Consider the following 13759-nt stretch of genomic DNA (forward strand, 5'->3'; position numbering starts at 1 on the left):
TGTGAATGTATCTATGCGTGTGAGTCTCCCTTCTTAAAAGTGTCAATACCCGGTTGTCAGGCTTGATAAAGGAACAAGATGTGTATGTGTGCATGTGTGTATGTAATTCAGTTAGCCTTTTACTCATAGAAGATGATGAAAATACAATAATAATAATAATCTTATTGTCAAAAAAAATACACACAATATACGCTATACTACATACAAACAAGAGAGCAAGAGAACACACATTGCCTTGTTTGCAACCACAAATTGAATTAAATATTTCGCTCTTTATTATTACTATTACTGTTACTATTATATATATAAATCTGCATTTGAACAAAAATATAAACCCCCATTGGAGGTTAATAATAAATAACAAGACATGGCGTGTAAAGAAGTGAGTTAATGCAAAGTCTATATATACATACATTATCTGTATTCATACAGGTACCTGTCTGTCTGTGTGTGAAAGGCTTGGATAGTGGGATGAAAAGCAGTCGTTTTGGCTGCTTGATTTAAAGCAAAACGCTTCCCATCCATTATTTCAATATTACAAAAATTCAGCTCTCTTCTTTTCTTCTTTCTTTCTTTCTTACGACTAAATATGGAAGTACTCAAACAGAACTTTGAAGAACTGTACCCAATAGTTAAAGAGGCAATATTGGAGGCAGACTTCATTTCAATTGACACAGAATTCACTGGTACTTGAAATCACTAGACGAAGAAGAAGAAGAAGTCATAACTTTATTCCCTTCTTTTGCATTTATTAATTCTTAATGTAATGTAATGTACTACAATGCAATGTAATAAACCATAATATATTATAATACAATATAAAGGTTTAACGCCTCCTGGTGTTAGTTTCCAGCAATTCGACAACATGCAACAACGCTACGAAAAGCTGGCTCAATGCATTCGCGAATACACTATTGTACAGTACGGCGTCTGTGCATTCAAAAAGACAGAAAACGGTTACACTGCCAAACCTTTCAACTTTTACGTTTTTGGCTGCGACACTAATGACCTTCAGGCCCGCCGTACCTTCTCATGCAGTGCAAGCAGTCTTTCATTCCTAAGGTCCAACAAGTTTGATTTCAATAAGCTTATCGATGGCGGAATACCCTTTTATAACTTTTCTGAAGAAGACTCGGCTATTCAATCAGCATCAGGAACTACCTTTGCTCATCGAAACATTCATCAAGGAAGTATGTCATTTATTTTTTATACTTTACTTAATTCTTAACTATTAAACTTTTTTTTTAATATATATATATATATATTATAGGAGAATCAACTCATCCAGGAAGTATTGCTTTTTTGGATACTTTAAGGTAAATAGATATCTAATAAACTAAATAATAATATTACCAAGAAATCATATACTTATATATATATATATATTTATAAAACATAGGCGTAATCTCGGAAAATGGCTGCAGAATAGTTCAAACAAGCCATTAGTTGTTAATGTCAACAAGCCTGTCCACAGAAAACTAGTATATCAGGAAATGGCTAAAGCGTATGTATTATCTAATCTAATAGTGGTAATTCAAACATATTCTTTTATATTTATTTTTATTTATTTTTATACATATACATATTAATTTTGGATTAATTGTACAGAGAATACAATTCTTTTCTTCAAGCCTCTCACAGAGACAGCAAAAATATGGAAATTTCAAGAATCACCGTAGAAGAACGACAGCGGCGACAGCGGGCTCTGGTGAGATACAGATATAGATATGCAGAATGGATTTGGAAACTTACATGTTTGTGTATTTGTGCTCATATTAGTCTCCTCTGTTAAACTTCCGTAATATCATTGAGCTTATAAAAGATGCTAAATGTCCAGTTATTGCACACAATGCCGTCTTTGATTTGTTCCATACTGTAGATCAGTTTTGGAGATATCTTCCACAAGAAGTCAGTGATTTCAAGAAAACCTTGAACGACATGTGGGAAACGTAAGTGTGAATTGAACTTATATATCTACAAATGGGAGAGAAAGTGGTATTGCTGTAATATAATAAATATATTAAAGGCATTTTGTGAAATAATATTTTAGAGTTGTCGACACAAAGTATATGGCCGAATTTCATCCAGATTTGAAAGTAAATAGTGACAGTAATAGTAACATACAATAATATATGTACTAAATTGCTACTGTCTTTCTTTTGTGCAGAAATGCTTCAACAGTTCTGTTCTAGCTTCTCTTTACAATACAGTAGAAGAAGAGATCAAGGATGGTGGACCTACAGTCAGTAAGTGAATTCATATTTATATATTATCATTAAATTCATTTCATATTATTAATTTTTTTTTAAAAAAAAAGCTTTGGCCAAGGGTTATGGTGGTTACCATGAAGAAGGTGCAGCAACTTTGGCACACGAAGCCGGTTACGATGCATACATGACAGGTGTTATATACCTGGGATTTGTCTATTACATTCATGAACGAGAACGCGAGAGATTAGAAAGTGAAGATGACAAAACCAAGAACTCGAAAAAATCCAATAAGAAGATCAAAACAGATTCAAATGTCGATAAAAATCAGAAGAAATCAGGAAAAGATGAAACATTCATGGACAAATCACTCTTGCCATATTACAACAAACTATTCTTGATGCGGTCTGATCTTTTATACATGGACCTCAAAGGAGTTGAAGAATACGGTAAGTATTCGTTGTGCCTAGGAAATGAACTATATGTATATATATCTACATATATGCATGCATGCATGTATTAATCAATTTATTTAATTTATTAAAAATCAGAACCCATTGATCATCCCAATCGTTTCTACCTTAACAATGTTCCTAGCGAACTAACTTTTTCTGGAATTGAACAAATTTACCCCGAAATACAACCTGCCCACGTTACCTGGACCCCAGACAATAATGCCTGGATCAACATTAAGCACGACAACAAGGTCGAACTTGTCAAACTCGGCCCACTTGGAGAGGATCGTATCCGGGACTTCTTGCCAGGTGGATCTCGTGAAGCAGAGGGAGTTGCATCTGGAATTACAAAGGAAGCAAGCAAGATTGAGATCCTGACCTTCAAACAGTGGATGGAGTTACAGAATCCCAAGAAAGAGGACGAAGATAAAAATCAAGCCTTTGATGAGTCCAACAATGCCACACGCGATTTTGTTCCTACCGGAGGTTCCAGCTATGATGGTAAGTCAAGAAAGAAAGAGAAAGAGAGACATAAAGCGCTATTGTATTATAGGCATTAAATATATCGATATGTATATTGACAATCTATTTCTTATTAGATCTAGATATTCCTATTCCTCCAAGCTTTGCATCTGCCAAGAAGCGTCCTCATGAAGATGGAAACGAACCCAATGAAAATCACAATAAGAGACATCATCCCTATTAAAGAAAATAAGATTGAAAACCAAATAACAAAATAATGCAAAAAATAAAAAAAAAGCAGTAACTATAGAAAGATAAAGAAGAAGAAGAAGAAGAAAAAGAAGAAAAGACTGGGCGGGTCGTTTGGCGGAGAAGAAGATAAAAAAAACAAAAACAAAAAGAAGAGAAAAATAACCTGGGTTAACAAAGTTGTACCTCTTGCTTTCTTTTTTAACAGATTTCTTTTCTTTAATTTAAGCATGTTGCGCATTGCACGGCCATTGCTATCAAACTCTCGTTCAATTGTAACATTGTTTGGTAGATCTAGTGGATTAACTTGTCGCTACACAACACAATCCTCGCCACCATCGACGCCACCATCGACGCTACCATCAACACCAACACCACAATCCCCAAAATTACAAAAAGAACCATTAGAAGCCCTTCCTAAACATTTATACGATGCAATTAGGGTTAGTTTGTTTACTTCGTTCGAAAGAAAAAAGAACACAGAGACACACACACGCGCATGTATATATTCAAAACATGTTCCATTTTTTTTATTATTTTATTTTGGCTTTTGGTTTTGTTTCAGCTCGCTGGTCCTTTAACTGTGTCTCATTACATGCGTCAAGTGCTTGTGAATCCTCTAAGCGGATACTACATGCACAATGATGTATTCGGCACAAAGGGTGATTTTATTACCTCGCCTGAGATCAGCCAAATGTTTGGCGAGGTAAAGATAATTATAATAGTAATAGTAGTAGTATTAAATGATTTTACACACTTTTTTCACAAGAATCGATATAGATATAGATATATATATATATTAAAATAATAAAATAAAATACAATACAATACAATACAATACAATAAAAATTAATTTTATATTTAAGCTTTCCGGTATTTGGTACTTGACAGAATGGATGCGCCTTGGTCGACCTGCCAAAACACAAATCATTGAGTTTGGGCCAGGCAGAGGTACCTTGATGAAGGATATGCTGAGGGTCAGTAATGCTGGTTATATATATAAATATATATACATGCTGTATTGGTTTATTTAATCTTTTTCAAAGACTAAATTCAAAGTATTGATATGTACATATAAACATATTTAGGCATTGGAAAGATTCCCTTATTTTTACAAAACCTTGACTGGTATTCACTTGGTGGAAGCAAGCCCTGGATTACGTAAAATGCAGCGTGCAGCTCTTGTAGAGGGATCCAAAGATGAGGATGTAGTCAGAGAAAAGGCAGACGCAGCTAATACAGCTCTGGAATCAATTACTCGCCCAGATGGTATTACTGTGTCGTGGCATGATGGCATTGAATTTGTACCTGGTGAGTAAGATATATATCTTTATATTCTATTCTAATATGCTTTTTTTTATTTATTTTTCAATTTATTTTTTGTAGAGCAATGGTCAATGATTATGGCACACGAATTCTTTGATGCTCTTCCAGTCCATAGCTTCGAAGTAAGAATAAAAATAAAATAATCAAAAATGAATAGAGAACTTCTTGTGTTGTATCTGATCTAATTATTTAAAGTATAGAAAACATCTGATGGGTGGAGAGAGATGTTGGTTGATTTAGACGATACTGATGAAACGTAAGTCGAAAGAATCAAATAACTATACATACACATCCATATGTATACACATATATATAAATAACAACCTTGTACAAATGTACAGAAAATACAACTTCCGTCTAGTGAGATCTCCTAGACCTACTACTGCCAGTAAAGCATTTATGGATCAAGAACCTGCTCGCTTTGCCAACTGTAAAGAAGGCGATCGCATTGAAATATCACCTGATAGCTGGGACGTAATGACCAAGATGGCCAAGCTTATTGACCGCAATGGAGGTGTAGGACTTGCTATTGACTATGGACAGGATTACCCACAGGGAGACACTCTTCGTGTAAATATAATAATAATTCACATTTAAACTTTAATCTTTATGGCTTTTCTTTTGTGTAGGCTATTCGTCAACATAAATTTGTTCATCCAATGAGTAACCCTGGAAGTGCAGATCTTAGTGTGGATGTTGATTTTGGATTTTTAAAGGAAGCAATTCAAAAGAACTCTGGTGAGTGAATCAATGATAATCATAGTGATAACATTGGCATTGGCATTGACAAACATACAACAAATTGAAATTGTATTACTGTGTAGATGTTACTCCTCATGGTCCAATTACCCAGTCAATGTTCCTTCAATCTCTTGGTATCCAAGCACGTGTACAGATGCTCCTGGCTAATGCAAAAACAAAAGAAAATCGAAAGAATATCATCCAGGGTTTCACTCGCCTATTGGACCCAGAGCAGATGGGTCGTATATACAAGGTTCTTGGATTTACAAAAGAAATTTCAAAAGGAGCAGAAAAACCAGTAGGATTCCAAGCACCACCCCCACCCTCACCAACCAAGCCTATCTCAAGTGCATAAACAATATATATATTAATAGTATTACTTGAATTACATTTGCTTGATTTTTGTGATTTTCCACATAATTATAATATTTAATTTTATTTAACTTTATTTAATTCAACGCAGCCTTGAAAGTGCTATAACAACTTAGTCCAGGATCATAATCTAAGTAGAAAAAAAGCAGGTTAATGACCAAAAGCCAAAAATTAAAATTATTACTGTGTTGGTTTGTTTCTAGACACAACTTGGAAATCAAATACTATACCAAAGTTATTTTGAGGGTCGCATCTACATTTGCTTCTAAACTCTTCTTCCACCGGACAGTGCTGGTAAGCAGTGTGTCTGTAGCCGACGTCATTGAAGAAATGGAATTCATCTTTACGAAGCAGCATAGTGGCTGCAATTGAGTGAACAGGAGCATCACCCCATCTACAGACACAGAAAAGAAGAAGAAAAAAATATGAATTAATGGAAAGTAAAAATAAAAATAAAAATAATTGGAATGAATATTTTGCTTTTGTTTTACCTTTCATAAAAGAAACCACCCGATCGATCTAGATAGCTGAATAGCTTGAGATAATCATTGGATCGCCAAACGGCCAGCGATGCGATTTCAAAGTTGGTCCAGAAGTGGCAAGAATTGTAGGTTTCACCATTGTCATTTGTAACAAACTTCCACAAACTGTCTTCTTTTACCGGCAAATGCTCCATTACTTCGGGATAATCTCTTTTAAAGGCTTCAATTGTACCCCACAGTGAAGGGACAGTAGCCATAAACTCTCTAAAAGCAATATTGAAACCTATTTTTTTTTTTCAATTGATTAATTAAAAAAAAACATACTGAGCTTTTCTTACTCTTTATCTTTTATATATATATATAAGAAACTACCATCTTCTATCTCATATATAATAATAATAATAATAATAATAAAGGTATAGCTTACCATATTTCTTGCCATTGTTTCTCATGTATTTAAAAACATCATAATCAAGCTGGCAGTAATAATCAACATCTGGCTCCAGACGCCAATAGTAGTCAAATTCATCCAAAAGCGGATGTCTAAAGAAGAACCCACTCTGGAATCTGCACATGTGGCGGTAAGACTCGCTGTCAGCATAAGGCACACCTTGCTTGGCTAGTTCGTGGCGGTTTTCTGCAGCCCGCGTCTGGTTGATGTACGAAGGATAACCCCACATCTGCTGGTCGAGTTTACCGTAACGAGTGACAGAGGTTGTCAAGGCCGAGGTTGTGTCCACAAACTCGGGCGTAAACTCTTCATCGTTCAAGAAGATGTATGGGTATTTAAACTTGTTGTTGAATGTGCTTTCAATCTGGCTGATTGTCGAGACGATTCCACCCAATTCATTGTTGCGTACTAGAATCACAAAGCATGCCCGGACAGGGTCATCAGGCGAGACCGAGGATGGGGCTGAAGGAGTTGGCTTGGGTCTGACGCGTTTTTCGGAGAACAGATTTGGACTTGTGAAGATGTAGAGTGAGATGAGGATGAGGATGAATCCTGCCGAGAAGAGTATCTGGGGAAGGAACCGTTTTCGGTTACCTAGCCAGTTGAGCATATTCCTTCCTTCTTTCTTTCTTTTCTCTTTTTTATATATATGTTATTATAAATGCTTCTCTTATCGTCTTCCCGGAGAGCAAATGGGATGTATGATAGATAAAGAAGTATAAAGAGAGAGAAAGAGAGAAAGAGAGAAAGAGAAAAAATATTACTACTATTATATATATATAATTGTAATTGTAATTATAATTCTTTTAATTTTTTAATTTTTGAATATTTATTTAATTTTAATTTTTGAACAATTTTATCACTCTGACGGATCAAGGTTACTATAGCGTAAAGTGATGACGCCGTTTACATGTATAATACTAAAGCCTACGAGCCTTTACTTAATTTTATACTTGTATACACTTATATTGATTCAAAAAATAAATAGTAAATCATGTGGCTGAAACTCGATTAATCTAATTGTCATTTTCTCCAAGGGCTCGGAATACATTATTAACAAACAAACGGTGAAACACAATTGGCACACACACACACGCACACACGCACACACAGAGAGAGAAAAAGACTCGCACTGTAAGGAATTCAAATTGTGAGTTTTTAGATTATTACTATTTAAAAAAAAAGACAGTTAAAAATACCACTCCAAACCCCCTTTTTTATTTTAAGAAAAAAATTCAATTAGTATTGTTTCAATGTATAATATGTGTCAATATGTCTACAATATATATGTGTGTGTATGTGTGGATGTGGGTCTGTGGGTCTGTTGGTCTGTGGGTTTGTGGGTTTGTTTTATACACAGATAGAGAAAATATCTAGATCGTACCTACTAAATCACTATATTTTTTGTTGATATTTGTAGCTGCTCTTTTCTGCTTTAAATTTTCTTCTTTAATATATATTTATGGCATAAAACCCTAAAATATTTGCGCTTTTAAACACACATATTTGACTTGACAATCCATTGAAAGAAACCAAGAAACTAAAAAAAAAAGAAGGGAAATTTTGGAAATGAAGTAGCGATCCGAAAGTCACGTATTTTTTCCATAGTTGAACCTTTTCTCTTTTTTTTTTTCTCCCTCTCTCTGTCTACCTTTTTTTTAATTTTTTAATCTTTTAATTTTATTGGTTCATCATAGCCTTTTTTCTTAAGAAAAACAAACTTCATCTGAAAGCGATCTTTGCAAGCGATCTCACTTTGGCATCATAAATAACATCAACATCAACCTAACATCAGTACATCAAAAAATAAAATAAAAAGCACGAACGAACAAACAAACAAACAAACCAAACAAACGAACAAATGTCTCAAGACCAACCACGACAATGCGGTGTCACGGCTCCTATATCGATCGCACAAGCAACAGAAGATGAATTAAAATTAACAGAAGATCTCGTGAAAACACTTCATGACTATGGGCTTTTTGAAAGTAAAACTGAAGCAGATAAGCGGTAAATAAAGAAGAAGAAGAAAAAGAGAGAGAGAGAAAAGTGATCAACTTGATTACAACCTTTTCTTTTTGCCTTTCTGTGTGCGTATGTTCGTATGTATGTATATATGTATTAATTCTCCTTCCCCCTCGGATTCTCTAGGGTAATTGTATTACGACAGCTCAATGAACTTGTAAAAGAGTTTGTCTACAAAGTGAGCCTTCTTAAAGGTCTTCCAGAAGCAGTGGCAAGAAATTCAGGCGGAAAGATATTTACATTTGGTAGCTACAGGTTAGGCGTCCATGGGACAGGTAAGGAAACTAACGAAGAAGAAGAAGAAGAAGAAGAAAAGATGGGAAAAAAAGAAGAAAAAGAAGGGATACACAGCCGACTACGGAATTGAATAAAGTGTAGGTGCGGATATTGATACCCTGTGCGTCTTCCCAAAGCACGTCGAGCGAGACCATTTCTTTACCATCATGTACGAGATGCTGAAAGAACGATCAGAAGTAACAGGACTTACGGTAGGAACAAAGAAAGACCCTTTTTTATTTATTTACTAAAATATATATCTGATAAATATATTACAGGCTGTAGCGGATGCTTATGTACCAGTGATAAAGATGCATTTTTCGGGTATACCAGTAAGTTATATATATATTATTTACTCAAAAACAACAACAAAATATTAAAACCACCCATCTCTCTCTTTCTTTCTTTGTTGTGTGTGTATATATGTGTGTGCGTAGATTGATTTTGTGTGCGCAAGACTAAATGTGGACCAGGTATCAGATAAGCTTGAGCTGGTTGATAACAACATATTAAAGGGACTGGACGAACGGTGCGTGAGGAGTCTGAACGGGTCAAGGGTGACAGACGAGATCCTGCGACTGGTACCTAATATACCTGTGTTCCGGACAGCCCTTAGGACAATTAAGCTGTGGGCAAAACGCCGAGCAATCTATGCAAATGTGATGGGATTTTTGGGAGGCGTGGCTTGGGCCATGCTGGTCGCACGGATATGTCAACTCTATCCAAACGGCTGTGCTGCAACTGTGGTCTGCAGGTTTTTCAGGATCATGTACAAATGGGATTGGCCAGAACCAGTCCTACTAAAACACATGGAAGAAGGCCCACTCCAAGTAAGAGTATGGAATCCAAAGGTAAATCACTCAATTGGACGGCTTACAAAGAGTTTCTCAGATGTGCGGTCTGCTCATTCCCCACGGATTACTGGCAGCTTTATCCAGCTGATAAGATTCACCGGATGCCAATCATCACGCCAGCATACCCGTCTATGTGTGCAACACACAACGTGACAGTCTCAACCAAGGCAATCATGTTAAAAGAATTCAAGCGTGGGATGGAGATAGTAGAAAATATTGTAGTAAGATCTGGAAGATGGGAAGACCTGTTTGAACCGACCAACTTTTTCCACACCTACAAGCATTACCTGCAAGTGATCGCAAGTTCATATTCACCCGCGTCGCAATTGCAATGGTCGGGTCTAGTAGAATCCCGTTTGAGGCAATTTGTATTGAAGCTCGAGTTAGTGGAAATGCTTGGTTTAGTACATCCGTACAACAAAGGTATTAATAAGGTCCATTACTGTCTATCGGAAAAGGAGCGGCGAGATGCTACCCACGGACTGTACCCAGAAGACCGCACGATTACCATGAAAGAGGGTGGAGTAGAATTCAATCACGGAATGATGCTTGAGCAGATTGGACTTACAGAAGAAGACAAGAAGATGGTCCAGCCTGTATATACCACAACCTTTTACATCGGGCTTTCTGTTGAACCAAAAACTGGTAATATATATATATCAAAACTTATAAATGCAAACCCAAACCCAAATATGAATACAAATATGAATATGAATATGAACATAAATATGAACATAACAATGAACATAAACATACATATAATTATAATGATTTGGTGTTATTTGATTTGATGTGTTTAAATGTAATATGTTTGGGTAATTAAAGTATTACATTCAATATACTGATCCGAGCTTTCTGCTTCTTTTCTTTATATATTCTTTATAGATGGGTCAACAGGACCTAGAAGACTTGACCTGGTATGGCCCACACAAGAATTTCTGAAACTAGTCAAGAGTTGGGACAAATATGATGAACTGAAAATGAATATCTCTGTAAAGAATATCAAAAGGTAAGATTTCGATTCAATTTTCCCCTTCATTTTAAAATCTTTATTATCACTACCATTGTTGTTGTTGTTGTTTTATTGGCATAACTTCTTCTTATTCTTAATATTAACTTTATTATCTTCTTTAGTGTTGTGCTTCCTCACGATCTTGTTGAAGAGAACAAGCAGCTTAAAAGATCCCAGACAAAGGTAGTGGAGAGTTAAAAGGAAATAAATGGGGATGGGTAAAAAAAAACAAAAAAAAACAATAATTCATTTTCTGTCCAAGAGCAAGAGCGACCTTGTAGCAATTGCCACAACTCTATCAGAGAATCCCAACAAGAAACTTCGAAGTGGGGAGGAGGAAGAGGAGGAGGAGTTTATACACAGCAACGGGTCGTCCCCTTTTCTTGCTCTTCCGCCAGACACTCCAATTCTTGACACATTTCGGCCTGGAAACGACGAACATACTTTCCCTTGAGATGTCTTTTTTTTATATTTCTTTAATTTATATGTATATATATACATATACATACATGCATACATACATACATCTTCAAATCTATATATTTTGTCTGTTTTTATACTGTACATAAAATGGAAAATCCCACAAGTGGCGCCACTACACAATAATTCAAGCTGGATTCAATTATCTCCTGATAATAACTCTAATAATTTGATATACACAAATAAATGTTAAATGTTAAATATAAATATATATATGAAATAAATTGGATACAATTCCAGTCTTTACACTTTATCAAATCCAAAGCAATTAAACTTGAATTTACTTATTGCAAACAAGGTGTGGATCTTTACTTGGATCGTTACCAAAATAAATAAATAAAAATAAAATAAAAATAAAAAGACTGGCAAGCGATATGACGTGTGTTGCCTAAATTCACGTGGCTCGTTGCAATTTTACATTGCAGCAACTTTGGTTCAAAGGACAGCAAGGAGCAAATGGCTCATACATTCGAGCAGTTGCTAGCAAGCACATCTGAGGACCTTCATCTATTCACCGGTACTCATCGAATGGCTCGATCAAATATCTGAAACTAATATTATGTTTACCCATAGCCGTCGAACTCATCAATGCCACCGCTGTGGACAGCATCAATCACAGCAGTTGTGATGATGAGCTGGCGAGCCATGCCCTACAATATTTACGTTTAAAGGCAGCCAAGGTATGAATATATGTATACATGTATATTATTTTGGATGATTTGATGCTAAAACAGATCATCATCACAATACCTGGTCTATATATAAAAATTAAAATAAAATAAAAAGGGCGATGTAGAAGCAAAAATCAAATTAAGTACAATTATGGATCGTTCTGAGAATGACAAGACAATGACAATCCAGCCCGACAAACGAGAGGCTTTGGTTTGGGCACGCAGTATCTTTGACCGTCGGTTGTCGGGGGCACTTGCTCCGTGTGTTACTGCACTGATGCGCCCAGCCGGAAATCTAGACAACAAGGATCAGAAACCGGGAAAACTGATGCTGGACCGAGTTTTGGAACGAGCCGAGGAAGGAGACGAGAAGGAAATGTGCCATTTGGTGGGAGTATTACTAGTTGATGGAATTGGGCTTGAACGCAACGTTGACCGCGGCGTAGACTTCTTAAAGAGAGCAGCAGAACATGGTCATGAAGAGGCAGGTATAGAGCTGGCCACCATACTAGGAGATTCGTTCAAGTACCCTGCCATGTATGACCTCAAGCAAAGTCTTGAGATATACGAGCGTGTGGCCCAGAAAATTCAGACAACTCATTCACGCAAGATGTCCCAAGCTGATGCGCGTGCACTGACTGACCTGGCACGAATGTACTATGAAGGAGAAGGTAGCAAAGGAGTAGAGAGAGATGTTGACAAGGCGTATTACTACGCCCGTCAAGTTGCGGAGAATACTGGAGAGCAGTATTGCCAATACATTGTAGGCGATGCATTGTTACATGCATTGGGATCCACAGGCCGTGATGTGCGACAGGCTTTGTTTTGGTTGACACAGTCTGGTGAACAAGGCTTCCCATTGGCCGTAGAGGCCTTATCGAAACTGTATTTTGAAGGAAGCTCCGAGAGTGGGATGAAGCAAGACTACGAACAGGCGCACTACTGGTGTATTCGTGGAGACGACATCTGGCCATCCGGATTGGGTTATTGTCAAACGTGTCTCGGAGATATGCATCGTGCAGGATTGGGCGTTCCTAAAGACCTTGTTCGATCGTTCGAGTATTACCAGAAAGCGGCGAGTCAGCAGGACGCACCCCAGAACTATGCTCGTTACATGTTAGGCGAAATGTAAGAAATTCAATTGTTTGAGCGGTTCTTAATTATTTTCAGGTTCTTTAAGGGGGAAGCATGGCCACAAAACTTTGCTGTCGCGGTGGAGTATTACAAGCTAGCCGCAAATGAAGACCATGAATTGTCTCGACTTCGATTAGAAGAAATCTCACGGCTAGAGGCAACAAGAGCAGAAGAAGAACGAGTAAAGGCTGAGCAAGCCCTTAAGCGGAAGACATGGAGAATATGGACACTATTTACTAATCGACGCAAGGCAGCTGTCTAAGATAATTATTGGCCCTTCCCCCATTTTTTTTTTAATTTTCTTGTTTCTTTACACTCTATACCAAAGCATAGCACATCATTGCAGTAATACGATACATTTCTACTTATATCCTCCTTCTTGGGGATCTTATTTATTTCATTTTATTTCCCCTTATTTTACTCCATTGTTCGATCCTTGTTTATTTATATATTTTTAAGGGGAAGGTATATTATTGAATCTTGAGGGTATTAAGCATGACCTTGAGATTGTTTCATTTCCTTCCTTCTTTCTATCTTTTTTTTTACTTTTATGATTTCTGGA

At 36.5% G+C, this 13759-nt stretch overlaps 4 protein-coding genes across 4 annotated transcripts; 3 read left to right on the plus strand and 1 right to left on the minus strand.

Annotated features, from left to right (window-relative positions):
- Window positions 1-589: 589 nt before the first annotated feature.
- PHYBLDRAFT_172337 (hypothetical protein) lies at window positions 590-3368 on the plus strand (the record flags this gene model as incomplete). Its single annotated transcript, XM_018436773.1, has 11 exons — window positions 590-686; window positions 825-1190; window positions 1271-1316; window positions 1400-1504; window positions 1609-1708; window positions 1780-1949; window positions 2051-2096; window positions 2168-2246; window positions 2318-2656; window positions 2759-3163; window positions 3262-3368. The coding sequence occupies 11 exons, from the start codon at window positions 590-592 to the stop codon at window positions 3366-3368; spliced, it is 1860 nt and encodes a 619-aa protein (XP_018287745.1).
- A 1961-nt stretch (window positions 3369-5329) lies between these two features.
- On the minus strand, window positions 5330-7355 carry PHYBLDRAFT_156165 (glycosyltransferase family 15 protein; the record flags this gene model as incomplete). Its single annotated transcript, XM_018433470.1, has 5 exons — window positions 5330-5382; window positions 6043-6206; window positions 6304-6577; window positions 6722-7207; window positions 7340-7355. The coding sequence occupies 5 exons, from the start codon at window positions 7353-7355 to the stop codon at window positions 5330-5332; spliced, it is 993 nt and encodes a 330-aa protein (XP_018287746.1).
- A 1251-nt stretch (window positions 7356-8606) lies between these two features.
- On the plus strand, window positions 8607-10913 carry PHYBLDRAFT_116120 (hypothetical protein; the record flags this gene model as incomplete). Its single annotated transcript, XM_018428501.1, has 8 exons — window positions 8607-8755; window positions 8897-9045; window positions 9149-9258; window positions 9325-9378; window positions 9484-9897; window positions 9975-10419; window positions 10471-10545; window positions 10786-10913. The coding sequence occupies 8 exons, from the start codon at window positions 8607-8609 to the stop codon at window positions 10911-10913; spliced, it is 1524 nt and encodes a 507-aa protein (XP_018287747.1).
- A 2011-nt stretch (window positions 10914-12924) lies between these two features.
- On the plus strand, window positions 12925-13695 carry PHYBLDRAFT_159839 (hypothetical protein). The gene is made up of 2 exons (XM_018434069.1): window positions 12925-13191; window positions 13234-13695. Exons 1-2 carry the CDS (start codon window positions 12977-12979, stop codon window positions 13457-13459), a joined length of 441 nt encoding a protein of 146 aa, XP_018287748.1. The 5' UTR covers window positions 12925-12976; the 3' UTR covers window positions 13460-13695.
- The last annotated feature ends 64 nt before the right edge of the window (window positions 13696-13759 follow it).

The sequence above is a fragment of the Phycomyces blakesleeanus genome (assembly GCF_001638985.1).
Source record: "Phycomyces blakesleeanus NRRL 1555(-) unplaced genomic scaffold PHYBLscaffold_21, whole genome shotgun sequence".
Taxonomy (NCBI): Eukaryota; Fungi; Mucoromycota; class Mucoromycetes; order Mucorales; family Phycomycetaceae; genus Phycomyces; species Phycomyces blakesleeanus.

Coding starts and splice junctions, on each gene's coding strand:
- PHYBLDRAFT_159839 (XM_018434069.1), top strand. CDS start 12,977: ATGAAGCAAGACTACGAACAGGCGCACTACTGGTGTATTCGTGGAGAC. Junction 13,192..13,233: donor CGTTACATGTTAGGCGAAAT/GTAAGAAATTCA, acceptor AATTATTTTCAG/GTTCTTTAAGGGGGAAGCAT.